The sequence below is a fragment of the Citrus clementina genome, unplaced genomic scaffold, assembly GCF_000493195.1.
Source record: "Citrus clementina cultivar Clemenules unplaced genomic scaffold, Citrus_clementina_v1.0 scaffold_5, whole genome shotgun sequence".
Classification (NCBI taxonomy): Eukaryota; Viridiplantae; Streptophyta; class Magnoliopsida; order Sapindales; family Rutaceae; genus Citrus; species Citrus x clementina.
The window spans coordinates 2,440,361-2,457,565 of NW_006262201.1; the positions used below are offsets into that span (position 1 = coordinate 2,440,361).

The window sequence follows — 17,205 nt, forward strand, 5'->3', positions numbered from 1 at the left end:
ACAAAATTAGGAGCTCACTAATAGTTTAGATTAATCAGACAAAATTTCGCCGTTGAAGTGTCAAGTACTCATAAGTTATGAATTAATATAATTTCAACGCAACACATTATTGTGCTTTTTCTTTAAGGAAAAACTTTTAATTATTCGTTTGCTATTTTTTTAATATTAACACCAACAACAATAATAATTGTAACAGTAATTAGGTAAATATCTGGTAATAATAGTAACACTAATTAGATATATATTTATCTACGTTTATTAAATTTAAGAAACAGAGAATTGGTATCAAGTCATCTTCATTGTCGACATTTTCTTTGTAAGGTTTCTTTTGCAGCCGTGTGCTTGGCATGCATGTCTTATTTGATATTCATCGGTGCCGGTAAAATTTAATATCATTTAGATACCCATATAAAATTAAATATCAATATTTTGAAATCTTCTTTAGTAAAATCTTTTAGCGATGATCCTTTTTTTGTTTTTTTTCTGTCCTAACATAAAATGATGTATAATATACAAGTGTGTATATATAGAATGAAATAGCCGACAGTGCCAAGGTGGGTGATTGGGACGTTTATTAACGGTAATTAGATAATTAATCATTTACGTTAAATTTTAAGAAATAGATAGTTTGTTATCATGTCATTTTCATTCACATTTTCTATGTGAGGTTTCTTCTGCAATTGTGTGCTCGGCATGTCTTATTTGATATATTCATCTGTGCCGATAAAATTTAATATTTTTGAAATCATTATTCCATTGGGAATTCATTTGATTTGGATAATTATCATTAGGGAGACAATTTCACAAATGATTCTTAAAGGCACGATCAATTATTTATGTTTCTCTCTTTCTCTGTGTTGAAAATTATGTTTGGTTGCTAAGAAAACGAACGAGAAAAAGAGAGAAAGACAGATACTGATTTTATTGATTAACAAAAGCTTACGAAATGATTCTGATTGAGAGTATTTATATACTGATGTCTACAAGCTACCAGATACATCTAGAAGTTACACACACGCACTCAAGCAGCTAGTGTAGCTTCTGAATTTGTTATAACTAACTTGCTGAGCTTAGCATAACTAATTTACTAAGCTCTCAGCTGAAAAATGCCAAGTCAGCACAACTGATTTGTTAAGCTACCAGCTGGAGTACCAAGCTTATCATGCTCTGTATCAATCATGCTCTGAATCATTATCATCATCACAATATATTCTAACATCTCTCTCGCTATATATATATATGTGTGTGTGTGTGCGCGCGCGCGCGCGTAACTTTAATTATTTGTACTGAGGTTGAAGCGGAAACCATGCATTTTTATTATAATTTAACGATTTCATGTTACGTACGTGATTGTTTTCAATTTGGCGAGATTCTTGTTGATTTGCATGTGATGCTGATGCAGCTCATGGCTGACCATTGTGTCTTCATGTTTCGTAATCGATGTGACCAAATTCGGAATCCTAGCTAGTTCAATTATTTTGAAACGTGATGATTATCGATATGTATGCCAGGTTCGCACAATTAAACTATAGCCTTATCTTTGAAATGAGATACCTTAATTGAATGGGTAAATTTTAATGGTACTCGAAAGCGCACGAGTTAATTGGAGTATAGACTAGAAAATAGGAATTGCAGGGACTGTGTTTTGAGAAAGACAAATCGAATCTAAGCTAATTACTCTAGTTGAAAAGTAAATATTTTATATGAAGAATTTTAACTAAAGATGCAAGTAAAATTAAAATGAATAAATTAACACAAGATCTCAAGAGATTGAAGCTACCAGGGTTCCAACGTTTTGGCTCAAAATGCCCGAAGATGCCATATATCGCAACGTTACCAAGACGACCTCCAGAAGATCTAAATCCAGTTAGAAGTCCATGGCCCTTTTATCGATGGGGGCTAGACATTATAGGACCTCTTTCATCTGCACCATGGCAGAAACGATTATTAATATTGGCCACAGATCATTTCACAAAGTGGATAGAAGCTGAACCTTTGTCAAAAATTGGAAAACAACAAGTTAAGAGCTTTAAACAGAAAATTATTGTATGTCAATTTGGAATTCAAAAAATTCTAGTTTCTGATAATGGCACACAATTTACTCTGAAACGAGTTTGAGAGTTTTGCAAAGAGCTTTGTATCGAACGAAATTTCTCTATTCCACTATATCCACAAGGAAATGGACAAGAAGAAATTTCAAATCGATTGATTCTGAATTAGATAAAGAAAAGGCTAGAAACTGCAAAAGGCAATTGGGTAGAAGAACCCCCTAGAGTACTATGGGTATACCGAACTACAAAACGGAAAGCCTCTCTAGAAACACCATTTTCACTTGCATATGGATCCGAGGCAATCATCCCAGTTGAAATTGGAATGCTAACGCTTCGAACGCAGTTTGGAATTTCCATGTCTAATATAGAAGAGCTGAACCATAATCTAGATCTTCTAGAAGAAAAGAGAGAGCAAGCGTTGATCCGTTTAGAAGCATATCATCGTCGAACCAAGTCAATGTTCAACAAAAAAGTCAAACACAAAATTTCATCTGGAAGTTTAGTCCCCAAGAAAATCTTCGACAACAACCAAAAATCTATTTTTGGAAAGTTAGGTCCAAATTGGAAAGGTCCTTATAAGATTGTCGGCGTCGGATCAAAAGGTGCCTATGGGCTCCCGGACATGTAAGGAAAAAGCTGCCTAGGCCCTGGAACGCTACCAATTTACCCATCTACTATGGGTAAAACTCCCAATTAGTCTTATGACTAAACTGGAGGAGCTGTATATACATACGTATATATCAATAAAATTATTTTACTTGCAAGTTTGAAATGTTAGATTTAATTTTTAAGAATTAAATTTATCTATTGATTACTTCCTATTTCATGGCCTATAAATTAAAAGGTTAAATACACGATTAACATACAGCTTCAGCAGTTGAAAAGTAACTATAGAAAATTAACTTTCTAGGCTCCAGCTATACTTAAAATTAAAAGGTCGGTCCTTGATCAACCGAAAAGCTCAGGCTCAAAAATTGATAAGCCGGTACCTACATTTTGGCTCCGAATCATAGCTTGAGCACAAAAAACAAGCCGGCAAGAGCAGCAAAGACTTGAACTCAAAGGTATGAACATTATTGATTTTTACCATTTTTAAGTTAATTTTACTTTTCAAAAACTATTTGTGGTCATAATAGAATGTCCAAAGTTTCAACAATTCATTACTTATTGGTTAAAATTTAGAAATTCTATTACGAAGGTTATAGAATTATAAATAATTTTTTCTAGACTTTTGGTTAGATAAAGTACAAACGATTAATGAATTCAAAGTTCATTTGATAATAATTCGTCTAGAAATAAATATAAACGTATTGACAAATATGAAAGAAACATATTTAGTTTTAATTCACACTTAGACATCAAACAAATTAAGCAAAATAATATTTTTGCTGTAAGATAACAAATCTGCAAATTAAGTCAAATTAAGACTCAGAGTTATTTACAAAATTAACATATTTCATTACGAAGGCGATTCTTTACACAAAAAGTTATATCCTCAGAAAAAACTTACACATTTGGTCAAAAACAAAAAGTTCCAAAATGGAAGTTCGGCCGAAACTTAAGACTTTAGATGTTTCGGAGCATCACACAATTGCTCAGGATGATTAGGCTTTTTTTTCTCAATTTTAATTGATGACATGAACTCTTCCATGTAAGCTTCATCTATGATATTTTGAATGGATGGTTTCAAAGTTTTGAATGCCGCAAATTCCTCATCCAAGCCATTTTGGAAAACTTGCTTCCCCTTGTTTTCTTCAGTGCCCAAAACATATCAGACATTTTTTCAACTGAGAAGTCTACATCCTGTTTTCCATGATCTTTCATCAACGTAAACTCTACGTTCTCAACAGATGTCAGTTCTTGAAATTTCTTTTCAATTTCTGTTCTCTTCTTCTTTTAATTTCGAAGCTTCATAATTTGCCTTCTCAGAAAAATCCTCTTACCATCGACATTTACGTTTGTGGCGAGAATAACCTTCATCGCGAACCCTTTGGCGATCTTCATTTCATGCTCTGTGACCATCATTTTCATGCATTTTGTCTCGGGTTCTTTTCCGATTTTCGTCATCTCCCTCGAAATTACTAAACCTTCTAGGATAATTACCATGACTAACTTTCTCTTCCTCGATGATATTTACGACTGCTCATATTTTATTAATCTTTGTAGCATCAAGAAGACAGTTTAGATTAAAGCAAAGTGGAATTATTTAAATGTTCAGACCCATGGCAAATACAAGTGTCTTAAAGATAATGACGTGTTTATTTTAAAATATAGCACAATGGGGGCTTACTGTTAGTGAATACTCAAGGTTGTTTATAAAAGCAGGAACGAAATGGGGGAATGAGAAAGAAAAGAAAGGCAAAGCCAACATAGAAGCAACAAGTAGAGCAAGAAAGAAGTCAAGCAGCCTAGAAGACAAAGAGAAGCCGAAGATCATAAGCTAAAGAAAAGCTAAAACAGAGAGTAATAGCAGGAGCAAAAAACAGAGAACAGCAGCAACGAAAACAAGGAGAAGAGAAAAGAAGCCAACCGAACATAGAAGCTGAGGCAAGAAAGAAGTTAAAGAAATCAACAGAGAAGACGAAGAACACAAATAGAGGAAAAACCAGAAAAGAGAAGAAGAAGACAAGGAAGAAGAAGGCAGCAGCTTATTTGTTTGCAACAACATAGAACTATTATTATTCTTACTTGGTACAGATTAATTGATAATTAGGACCTTATGGTTAATTCCTAACTTTCAAGAGTTGGAGCTTTTGCGGTTAAAGAGCTCTCGAGATTGAATTACAGTCGGACCCTAGGGTGTTCCAGGGGTCCATATGTCAGAAGTATCCATAATTTTGTACCACAGCTGAAAATGATGCTTCTTATGGATGCAGCATACAGAAAGACATGGTAAACGTGACATTTGCTGATAAGGATGGAGAAGAAAAGAACATTAAGGTCCCAGTTGGAATGTCTATGTTAGAAGCGGTTCATGAAAATGATATAGAACTCGAAGGTACGTGTGAAGGCTCGCTTGCCTGCTCAACATGTCATGTGATTGTGATGGACATGGACTACTACAATAAATTAGAAGACCCAAATGCTGAAGAAAATAACACGGCCTGAACTTGAAGGAGTTCGCTTGGCCTTTCCTGCTGCCACCCGAGACTTTGCCGCAGATGGTTATGTACCTAAACCACACTAGACGTGATAAAACACCAGTGGGATGTAAATGATGAGTACAGAGGATGTTGTCATCCATTTTTGTAGCTCCTATACCATTTTGGATCGTGAGACATTTAATTCCTTATCTTTGTTTTTGTATTAACATCGTAGATCGAATGATTCCAGAAGACAGTCTTTAGCATTTATTCTAGATCAAATGATTCCAGAACCTTATGATGATCTTGGCCTTGTTGCTTGGCACATTGCTACTGACCTCTGTTTCAATTAATCATGATGTCGATACTCTATGTGGCTTCATATTTGGATCTTACGTCAATAACGTTCAAAGAAAAGAATGTAAAGTCCATAAAGCGCAGCAATTACACTTATACAGGAATCAAATTAAAACTTCCATGTCATATATCTCTTTAGATACAAGAATAGCTAGCATAAGCTTCTGTATAGTACTAATTGGAACTATATTGCACTACACACAAAGAATGAAAATTAGATTTGTCGCCAATATTTTTCTTTAACTGTTTGTATTGTCCCCACAACAATGAAAAATTAATTTGATTCATTGTACCATATGTCCCCGAGCCAGCTGCTTAATTTACTTCATTCAAGGAAGGATCAGTCTTTAGTAACTTAGGTTGAAAAGTATCTACAAGCACAGATACCTTTTCTGAAATCTGGATCAAACCTAGCTGGCTGAGGGAATAGTTTGAGCCTCGGTGGTGGGGTTGCAGCAAAGAGAAAAGCAAAAGTTTAATGATCATCATTTATAAGGTATATATATATATAATCGCACGAAATAAAAGAGATAAACCTGCTGGACATTATGCAATTGGCAAATCTGCTAACTGTGGGCAAATAAATCCTAGAAAATTAATTAATCTAATCAATTAATTTTGAAATTGCTGCTCACTCACTATTATTCATGTGATACTGTTTCTAGTCACCATTCCCGTAACACTATTTACAAGTCACTGTTCATAGTTATTCATAGCACTCTTTACATTATTGTTCATTCACCCCAAACGTATCAAATATGCTAGAAATAGTAAATTGCAAGAAATAAATCACACAAAATTTTTACGTGATTCACATCATAATTCTACATCTATTAGATCACACCGAAACATTAAGCAATTCATGAAATGACTACAATCAATTGGAATCTTATCAATTTCATACTCCCTCTTACTTTTGCCACCACTTTGTTGAATCTAACTCAGTCGACCTTATTTAGCCAACACCATTTGTCTTCAATTATGTTTGTTGCTTTTTTAAAATCTCGTCAACACAACAAATGACCCTTTCATCCTGAAGAGACCAAAATAATCATCAAAGAATTTCGATTGAAAGGCTTGACATGAAGAAGATACGAAGACTAAAACTTCATAGGGATATGAAACATCATATGCAGCTAGGATAGATTTTCTTCTTATTCTCTACATTGGCTGCTTCTCTTGATATAAATTATGATATATCTTCGATATCTTTAATGTGAGAAATACCTCCCATTATCTAAGTGTAGTGTACTAGGATATGCTTATTTAAAAGTCAAATATTCATAAATACTTTATATACGTATCAATGAAAAAATCAACTTTATATGGAACTCTTTGATATGTAATCTCATAAACACGCAAATTTGCTTCTTCGTGGCTCCAAGAATATTCTTCAATATTCTATAAAATCTAATCTAACGAATACCGTGTAAATAAAAAATAAATTATAATGTTATTCATACAATAATGCCAATAATAAAAGTCCCATATATTCAAATAATACAATTTAAGAAGACAAGTTTGAAAGGACGATAGTTGAATTAAAATAATTCTCTTTAAATTTCTTTTCAATCATAGGACAATCTAAATGTAATCCTTATTTGTTAGGAAAAAAAAAGGACATGTTTCAAAGATATCAAATCTCAACAGTGTAAGAGATGCATTTATAGCGGTTCTTGTATTTTGATTACATGATACACAAGCATAACAGCTTCAAGCCCCTTCTACAATATATCCACGCAAGGGATGCATTTAAATCTTTTCTTTGTTAATGATAAAATTAATCGAAGATCCAAAAGGAAATTACTTGTTTCACATTACAACACCGAAACGGAGCTTTACTTTTGTAGGTCATTTATATGAATGATCAAGCAGGTTATTTTTTAGTTATGCAATAAGAACTATTACTCGGCAGGCAAAGGAATAGACTGGGAAATGATTTAGCCATTATTTTGAGCACTCTGTATATAAACATTGTGTATTTGATGAAGAGTAGGAATCTATATTATACTAGGATTAGTTTCCTTATTAACTAAAGTTTATGATTTTTAAATTCCTTTCTAATTTAGAATTTTGTTTCCCTTTCAATTTAGGATTTTGTTTTTACTTCATGAATTAGGATAATTACTACTACTATAAATAGCTCCCTCTTGTAGCCTTTGAAGGTAGAATTTTGAGTTTAATAATATTTCAATTTTCAAATCTCTTTGTGAGTATTTGAACAGTTAATTCTCGGTATTCTGTGGAATCAACGAGTCTTAACCCCTAAATTCGCGGTATTCTTTTGAATCAACGTGAATTTAGTTGTTCTTTTGTTCCGGTATTCTCTAGAATCAACAGAATATTTTGAACATTAAACTTCCGCTGCATCAATTTGGTATCAGAGACAAAACCTGGTATCACGAATCTAACTCCATCTACCACCAAACCTTTCCTTCTTTCCTTCAATGTTGGGCACATTGCTACTGATCGCTATTATTATGATCATCTATTAATAGACGTTGCAACGTCAATGCTGATAGTACTCGATCTTCATCCAAGACCAAAATTAGCAAATGCTTGTCAGATTACATACTGTATCTTCTAGTATTATGTCCATGTCTGAAGCTCCAAAGCCAAAGAGAACTCATCATCAGTTGACTACAGATATATTAGACACCTATTCGTGACGAGATCATTAAAAAAGGTTGTGAAGTTTGGAACTTGTTGCGTAGAAAAAAAATTGTAAATATTAGTGACCGATGTTACATTGTTTCTAAATGGCTACTCGATTACAGTATGTCAATGTCATTGCTCCATGATATGAATCATCTTTTCCTCATTCAATAAACTTTCCCTTAAGATCAAGGATCACAAACACAACATATTTATATTTAGTACCTTCTCTGTTATGAGTATGACTATAACATATTATTATTCGTTACCATAATACGTTTTAACTTGGTATTGAATCTAAACTGTTTCTTTTCTTTTCTTTTCTTTTTTTTTATTAAATAGAGTTGTAACCATTATCATTTAGTACTAAAATACTAGAATTTAGATCTAGTACTGAGCTAAGCCGTGCTTAGTATTTTATAATCTTCTATTATAACTGAATTTATAGCAGTGTCAGTTACCTTCTATTGTAACTGAATTTATAGCAGTGTCAGTTAAATTTTAGTTACATATTATTTCTTATCCAATACTTACTATTCACATATAATAAAAGAAAAGTTCAAGCACAGCTCTGACAGCAGCTCACAACAAAAGAAAATTCCAACAACAGACCATAAGTAGTTCAAGCACAAGTTTGCAAGACTGAACAATCAGAGGGGATCATCTAGGGGCTTAAATTTATTAAGTAATAAGCACTTCTATGCAGCTGGCAAAAGAACAGACTGCGGAAATGATTTAGACCGACAATTTGGGGCACCCTGCATGCCAAGAATGGAAGTAACAAAATTATGAATCTGAACATTCTATAAGGAACACACTTTCCTTCCCCTAGCAAACTGAGGACCGTGCCCAATAAAAATGCTCCTCATTGAGAAAATTGCATTTTCATAACCATGTGCTCTTCCCCAATACTCGTCCCTCTGCCTTCCTTTGCTTCACCGTAAAACCCTCGTCAATCAACCCCATAATCTACGGAATCCTGATTCTTGATATACTTTCCTCCTCGACGAAATTATGCCAACAAAAACTTTTCTCTCTCCAACTTCTAATATTCATGTGTCACTCATCCCTTAATGTAACCAACTTGGCAAGTCCTCTTTAAGATAAACTTTCAAATTCTTCCTATTCTCAACTTCCCCCGAATCCAATCCTTTATTCAACTGCTCAACAGTTTTTGTTTCATTATTGTGCCCAGCTGGTGGCCAAATTGCAAGCAATGGACTAAAATAGTGATCCAAAGAAGCAGGAATTTCAAATCCAAGTGGCCAAGTCATCTAAGAATATTACCTTCTCACATCTAGCCACAATTCCATGATCACCAACCATAACAATTGTCACATCTTCAAAGGCCCTTCTTTTTCTGAAGCCATCAGTCAATCTCCAAATCATTGAATCAATGCTAGCGACGGCCTCGGTTGTTTCCGAATCATCCTGGGCCAACTTGATATGGCTTTGACTATCAGGATTGTCAAAATATAAAGCTATAAACACATGATTTTCAGCATGTTGGATAAAAGAGACTGGAATTGTTTAATATTTTTTTTCCGGAAAATTTGAAAAAATAGAACTAACAACTTGCATGCTTTCTGCTGGCAATTTTTAGTTAGTATCATTTGAAATTTGCATGGACATTAAATGCTGGCATGATGATCTCTTCCACTTCTCTTGCATTTGAATGAGTGGATGAGTGTGAATGCATGCAAAGATCCTTGACTTTCATGGATGCACAATAAATGCCACATCAAAGACATGGTAAAATGTCGGCAAGCTAGGTCCAAGTTATCAAAATTCGGTGGCAGCAAGATTTGATCATCCGGATATTCCTTCGGCAATGAGAAAGCCCCAACTTCTAAATTGATAGCTCACTGAAGTGCAAAGACAAGAGACGCTGGTGAATAATTAGAGAGTTAGAGAAAGAGAGTGAATTAAGTGTGATGGAGAGATTTGGATGTAATTGTAGTGAGATAAAATAATATGAAAGTGTAGTTGCAACAGTTTTCTCATAATAAAATTTTTATCTTGTCATCTTTTGCGGCTGTGGCTTTTACTTTGATAAAAAAGTTCTCAACATAATTTTGTATTGTGTAATTAATGTTTTCTCCATTTTATTTTTCCATTCATTATTTGTTTGATATATTGCTAATGGAGATCTTGGGTGGGAACCAAAAATTCCCAACACAGCACTAGGCAAATCAAAATAAGTCAAAATAGCACCAACCCCCCCTTCAAAAGCCACAGTTTCATTATATTTTTATTCAAAAATCTTCAGGGTAATCCCAAGAACTTTTATGAACCTCAGAGCCAGCCTAAAAATAAGCAGCAGCTTTCAACCCTTATCAGCCACCGTCTACCACAATGGCTCCCCAAGCCACCACTTTGGGGGATATTTTATCACCTGCGTGAGGGTCCACAAAACGGCTGTTGATGATAATGATTAGGGAAAGTGTAAGAAGGGAAAACGGGGATGACCCCCTTTTCAGCTTCAGTTTCACTGTTCATCAGAAGGTGGATGTTCGGTGTTGAGGTCTTGATCTGCTTCCCGAGACGAAACCCATCTGATGAAATCAAGATAAGAAGAGTTTGTATGTCTCAGTTTCTTATTGAGAGCACCACGATATGTCGTTTGATCAGCAGAAGAGAACAGGGAAGTAAAGGCTGCAGCTGCTGAAAGACCAATGCAGAATCTTGAGCTACTACTAATCAAAGGGGTTCTTATTTGATTTTGTTCATCTTCTTATTCTTTACAAAATTTGTCAATTTTATACAAGCTATCATTTTTGCAATATGTCACTCGGATCGATTTCTTTTTCCTGAAAGATAGAGAGTTGAAATGAAATCGAATAGATTTAAGCAAATGTGAACAATTTTTTATATATAGGAAAAAGCTGTTATTGATTAATATTCTACTATTTCAATTTGCGCACAAATTGTATTGAAATATTCTATTTCAACATAAACATTCACCTAATTATGACTTGCTTAATTTAAATAATTGCATTAAGAAATTATACCAAATTTTTTTTTTTTTTTTTTTTTTAGTGCCTAAACCCTCTAGAATCCAAGGTCGATTGGCCAAGGAAAATTTTACATTACACGTCTTTCCTATAACAAAACACATCCATATTAATTTTGAGGGAAAAAGTACATCTATAACCTTAACATTTAGGAAAAAAATGATCACAAAAATCTCAAATTTTCAATAAAGGACACCAAAATTCTCTTTTGACCATAATATCATCTAACTTTATAAACCTGAAAAAAAAATTGATCCCAATAAATGTAACAATATATGATATTAAAATAAATGTAATAAAATATAAATTTTAAAATAATTTTACTGTTTAAAAATATTTTATTTTACAACTATTAGATATTGTATTGTATCAAAGTAATTTTAATAGTAAATAGAAACATAATTTCAAAATAAATTAATTAAATTTAAATTATTTTTAATATTATGTAAAAAAAATTTTAATATTATTAATGGTGAGATATTTTACTAATCGTAAAATCTATTTAACCCAAAGGTTTATTTTAAAATATTTATAATAAATAAAAATATATCATTTAAAATAAATATAATAATTTAAAATTTTAATATTATTTTAAATGTCTTTAATATGATTAGTCTCCTAAACAAATTATGTTATTTATATTATATGTGTATTAATTAAAAATTTAAAGTTAATTTTCTCAGTACTGTATTTAAAAAGTATTATGGTCAAAAAAGGAGGTTACAATATTCTTCTATAAAAATTTTAAGATTTACATAACCATTTTCTCAAATATTAAGGACGTAGGCGTCATTTTTTTTTCAATTTTCAATTATCAGCACTCAATAGAGTTTCAAATAAAAAATGCATTGGAATGTAGTTGAAGTCAAGTCTACAGATGGTATTGAAAATTATTAAACCGTTCACTTAACATTATGGACCAAAAAAATATAGTAAATTTCAGATCCTTACATTTTTAGGAAAACTTTTAATTATTCGTTAACAAAATTTGTCAATTTGGTACAAGCTATCATTTTTGCAATATGTCACTCGGATCGATTTCTTTTTCCTGAAAGATAAAGAGTTGAAATGAAATCGAATAGATTTAAGCAAATGTGAACAATTTTTTATATATAGTAAAAAGCTGTTATTGATTAATATTCTACTATTTCAATTTGCGCACAAATTGTATTGAAATATTCTATTTCAACACAAACACTCACCTAATTATGACTTGTTTAATTTAAATAATTGCATAAAAATTATCCCAAATTAATTTTTTTTTAGCGCCCAAACCCTCTAGAATCCAAATAGGGATGACAAAATCCTCCATGGGTTTGGGGCCTCATGGAGTCCCACCCCAAATGGAGAAATTTTTAAATAATTTTTGGGAAATGAGGTGGGGAGTGGGGAAAAATAATCCTCAAATTCTTAATGGGGTGGGGTTTGGTTTTGCACTCCCCACCCCACTCCCACCCCAATCTCCATTATATATAAATATGTTTTTAATTCTTATTTAATAATTTTTATTTTATCAATTATGTCAATTAATATTTTTTTAATTTTAATGCAATATAAACATGATATGAATGAAAGAAAATCCTAAAATATTTTTTAACTCCGAAACATTATTATATTTTCTTTTCTCTTTTAAGGTGCTACGCTCTTTAAATATTTTTCACCTTTAATATCATTTTAAGATATTTTTCAAACTTTTAGATATTTTTTTAAAGAATTTAAATACTTTATAATATGGTGATGATTTTATTTTAAGTCTTTAATTTTTAACATACTAAAATCATGTATTTATACCTAATATAAAATAAATAAATGAGGAATTGGGTGGGGATGAGAAAATCATTCCTCACATGGGGATTCCCCATCCCCACCCCACTAAATTTATTGGGGAATGAGATGGGAAATGGAGGCAAAATTTTTTAACATGATGGGGAATGGGGTAGGCCTTCCCACCCCTACCCCACCTCATTGCCATCCCTAAATCCAAAGTCGATTGACCAAATAAAATTATAAATTACACGTCTTCCTATAACAAAACACATCCGTATTAATTTTGAGGGAAAAAGGACATTTACAGCCTCAAGATTTAGACAAATGATCACAAAGACCCCAAATTTTCAATAAAAGACACCAAAATTCTCTTTTAAACATAATATCATTTAACTTTATAAACCTGAAAATAATTGATCCCAATAAATGTAACAATATTAGATATTGTATTGTATCAAAGTAATTTTTAATAATAAATAGGAACATAATTTCAAAATAAATAAATTTAATTTAAATTATTTTGAATATTATGTAAAAAATAATTTTAATATTATCAATAGTAAGATATTTTGTTAATTGTAAAATCTATTTAATCCAAAGGTTTATTTAAAAATCTTTATAATAAATACATATATATCATTTAAAATAAATATAATAATTTAAAATTCTAATATTACTTTAAATGTAAAAAATACTTTAATATGATTAGTCTTTTAAACAAATTAGATTATTTATATTATATTTGTATTAATTACAAATTTAAAGTTAATTTTCTAAGTGTTATATTAAAAAAGTATTATGGTAAAAAAAGGGAATCACAATATTTCTATTTTTAGGATTTACATGACCATTTTCTCAAATATTATGGACATAGGCGTCGTTTTCTTCAATTTTAAGTTAGCGAATCAAAACTTCATGTTTACTTGTTAATACTCGTAAGCACTCAATGGAGTTTCAAATAAAAAATGCATTGGAATATAGTTGAAGTCAAGTCTACAGATCGTACTGAAAATTGTTATACCGTTCACTTAACATTATGGACCAAACAAAAAAAAAATATCTAAATTTCAGATCCTTACTTTTTTAGGAAAACTTTTAATTATTCGTTTGCAAATTCTACAATCAAGCCGCCGCTTCACCACCAAAAATAGCAATAATAATTTAAGAAATCGTGAGTTGGTAGCAATCTTCTTTGTTGTTGAAATTTTTAATGGTTCATTATCCGACTGCGTGATTAATTAGTATATCTTATTTAATATCAATTTAAAAATCGATATATCCTCATGTGTCCGGTCAAATTGTTTTTTTATCAATTTTACTTAGTTGACCATGTGAATTGTAAATTCTAGAAGAAATAAAGAATTAAAAATTAATTTGACCTTTATGGTTTTAAAAAGTACAACGACATTATATATATATATATAATCTGGGATTACAATTTAAGATGAATTAACAACATATGAACATATTTTTATATAACGTTGTCATTTATATTTATCCATCAATCATTATCTAATAAATATTCCTTTATAGTAATATAGTAAAGGATTAATTAAAAGATAGAAAAATATAAATTTCAATATACTAAAATACAAAATACATTACTTTAAAGCGTGTGATTTTCTTATTTTTTAATCTTTTACAAGTTTTTTTAATTAAAATAAACAGAATTTCATTAATACCAAACAAGTTACTATCATTTTAAAAAAAACAACATAAGCCTTACTTCTTTGTACACAAATGTTCTTGGGAGTTGACTTCCAATTAAAGTCTACTACAACCGCCACTTTAAACGAATAATAATTTTTTATATTAGTTTATTACGCCACATGCTCTCCTCAAAGATTGAGGGAATTGATTTTTTATTTTTTTAATTTTGGTCAGCACATGCTTACTTACTGGCTGCGGTTCCATTAACTCTTGACTTTTATTTAATTTTGACTTACAAATTATTTCTACCTTTATAGCCTTTCACCTTTTTTGTTAAGCATTGTAATTATGATAAGCGGCCACTTGTTTTTGCCTTTACGTTTGAAATTCCACTACGTGTCGAATTAAAAGAAAATGACGGTCACATAGAATTTTTTTTTTTTGTTTTTCAAACAAATTTACAATAGTTTCAGTTTCAAATATTACTTTCAAAATAAGCTTATATTAAACGCGTTTTCATATTCACTAAGAATACATCTAAGAAACTGCATTTGAAAACTTCAAAGGAAGTTTTCAAGATTTTTAATATCTGACTCTCAGAAAACTTCAAAAAGAAGGATGAGGCCGACTTGTTAAATAACTAAATATGCAGACCAGATCAAGTGGGATGTATGCAGAAAAGTCACAGCAACCGGCCAGCATTTATTATATAACCCACCACATCCTTCTTCATCTTCAGCTCAATCACAGAAACAAATTTTGGTCGTCATGGGTTCTGACCATCACGCGTCGACATCACCATCAAATCAAACGAATCAATCCACAAGAACCCTCTTCATCATCACCCTTCTGCTCGTCACCTGCAATGCTGTTTCTGCAGCAGCATTGCGCAATCCTTATATCAGAGCGAGAGCTCACGGCCCTGCCAAGAAGAAACTGGAGAGGCCGGTTGTTATCCTGGTTTCGTCGGACGGGTTTCGTTTCGGGTACCAGTTCAAGACCCCAACGCCCAACATCCACCGCCTGATCAACCAGGGGACCGAAGCAGAAACGGGTTTGATCCCCGTTTTCCCCACTTACACGTTCCCTAATCATTACTCCATCGTGACGGGTCTCTACCCTGCTTCTCACGGCATCATCAATAACCGTTTCGTAGAACCTCGCACGGGCGATCAGTTTTCTCCGGCACGTCATGAGCCCAAGTGGTGGCTCGGCGAGCCGCTGTGGGAGACCGTGGCCAATCAAGGGTTGAAGGCTGCTGCTTATTTCTGGGCCGGCTCAGAGGTTCGCAAAGGTTCGTGGGATTGTCCAAAAGGTTACTGCATGAAATATAATTCCTCTGTGCCTTTTGAAGATAGAGTTGATACTGTTTTGAGTTATTTCGATTTGCCCAGCGACGAAATTCCTGCGTTTACTGCTCTATATTTTGAGGATCCCGACAGTCATGGTCACGTGGTTGGCCCTGATGACGTGGCGATTACCAAAGCTGTTGCTAGGATTGATTCAATGATTGGGAGGTTGATTGACGGCTTAGAGAAAAGAGGGGTTTTTGAGGATGTGACAGTTATTTTGCTTGGTGATCATGGGATGGTAGGCACATGTGAGGACAAGGTGATATTCTTAGATGATTTGGCTCCTTGGGTTGAAATTCCAGCTGATTGGGTTCACTCTTATTTTCCATTACTTGCAATCTGGCCCCCAGCTGGGCATAATCTGACAGAGATTGTCCAACGGATGAATCAAGGGCTGGACTCTGGGAAAGTTGAGAAGGGGAAGAGTCTGCGAGTGTATCTCAAAGAGGAGCTGCCTGCTAGGTTACATTACGCGGCGAGTGACAGGATCCCGCCGATAATTGGGATGGTTGACGAGGGGTTCACGGTGGCGCAGAGGAGGACGGAGGGAGCACGGTATTGCGGAGGAGCACATGGTTATGACAATGAGTATTTCTCAATGAGGTCCATATTTATTGGGCATGGTCCTCGGTTTGCTAGGGGAAGGAAGGTGCCTTCCTTTGAGAATGTTCAGATATACAATGTTATTACCTCCCTTCTCAACATAAAGGGTGCTCCAAATAATGGGTCTAAATCATTTCCCCAGTCTATTCTCTTGCCTGCCCAATAGTGCTCATTTGCTTCATAGATGACCTACATGATCATCATCCCCAATGGCATTGTGGGGCTGACTTAAAATCTTGATTGTTGATTGTATGCACGCATTCTTCTATTTGTACTGCTACCAATTTGCTCTTGTAGCTGCAGTAGCATTTGAGCAATGGCTGATGCAATAATAAGCCTCTACATTATTTTATGCTTGTTTAGAGACCAATTCCACGCTGGTTTTGCTCTTATTCTTGAACCTGTCCGGCTGCACTCTGCTTCTCTGGCAGAGCCAAAATTCTCAATTCAATATTTGCGAATATTTGCACTCGACTCCAATTTACTTACAGTACAACTTCATTTTCCAATAGTTTAAGTTATTACCATAAGCTTTAATTTATTTTTAACTTGGGTGGCATAAACATTCCTACAAAAGCAATTAAATTTTTAACTTCAACATTTTAAGTAATTTGTGTTTGCTACTCACATTCTGCAAATCATGTCTATGGCCATTCTTCAACCTCTAAATCAT

General features: G+C 33.1%; 1 protein-coding gene and 2 pseudogenes across 1 annotated transcript; 2 read left to right on the forward strand and 1 right to left on the reverse strand.

Annotated features, from left to right (window-relative positions):
• Positions 1-4,770: 4,770 nt before the first annotated feature.
• Positions 4,771-5,238, forward strand: LOC18041393 (annotated as a pseudogene).
• Positions 5,239-8,844: 3,606 nt separating this feature from the next.
• On the reverse strand, positions 8,845-10,921 carry LOC112097699 (annotated as a pseudogene).
• A 4,186-nt stretch (positions 10,922-15,107) lies between these two features.
• On the forward strand, positions 15,108-16,888 carry LOC18042135 (ectonucleotide pyrophosphatase/phosphodiesterase family member 3). Its single transcript, XM_006431452.2, has one exon. It carries the CDS (start codon positions 15,346-15,348, stop codon positions 16,696-16,698), a length of 1,353 nt encoding a protein of 450 aa, XP_006431515.1. The 5' UTR covers positions 15,108-15,345; the 3' UTR covers positions 16,699-16,888.
• Positions 16,889-17,205: the final 317 nt, after the last annotated feature.

Excerpts from the sequence above, each read along its gene's own strand:
- LOC18042135 (XM_006431452.2), top strand. The coding sequence starts at position 15,346 with ATGGGTTCTGACCATCACGCGTCGACATCACCATCAAATCAAACGAAT.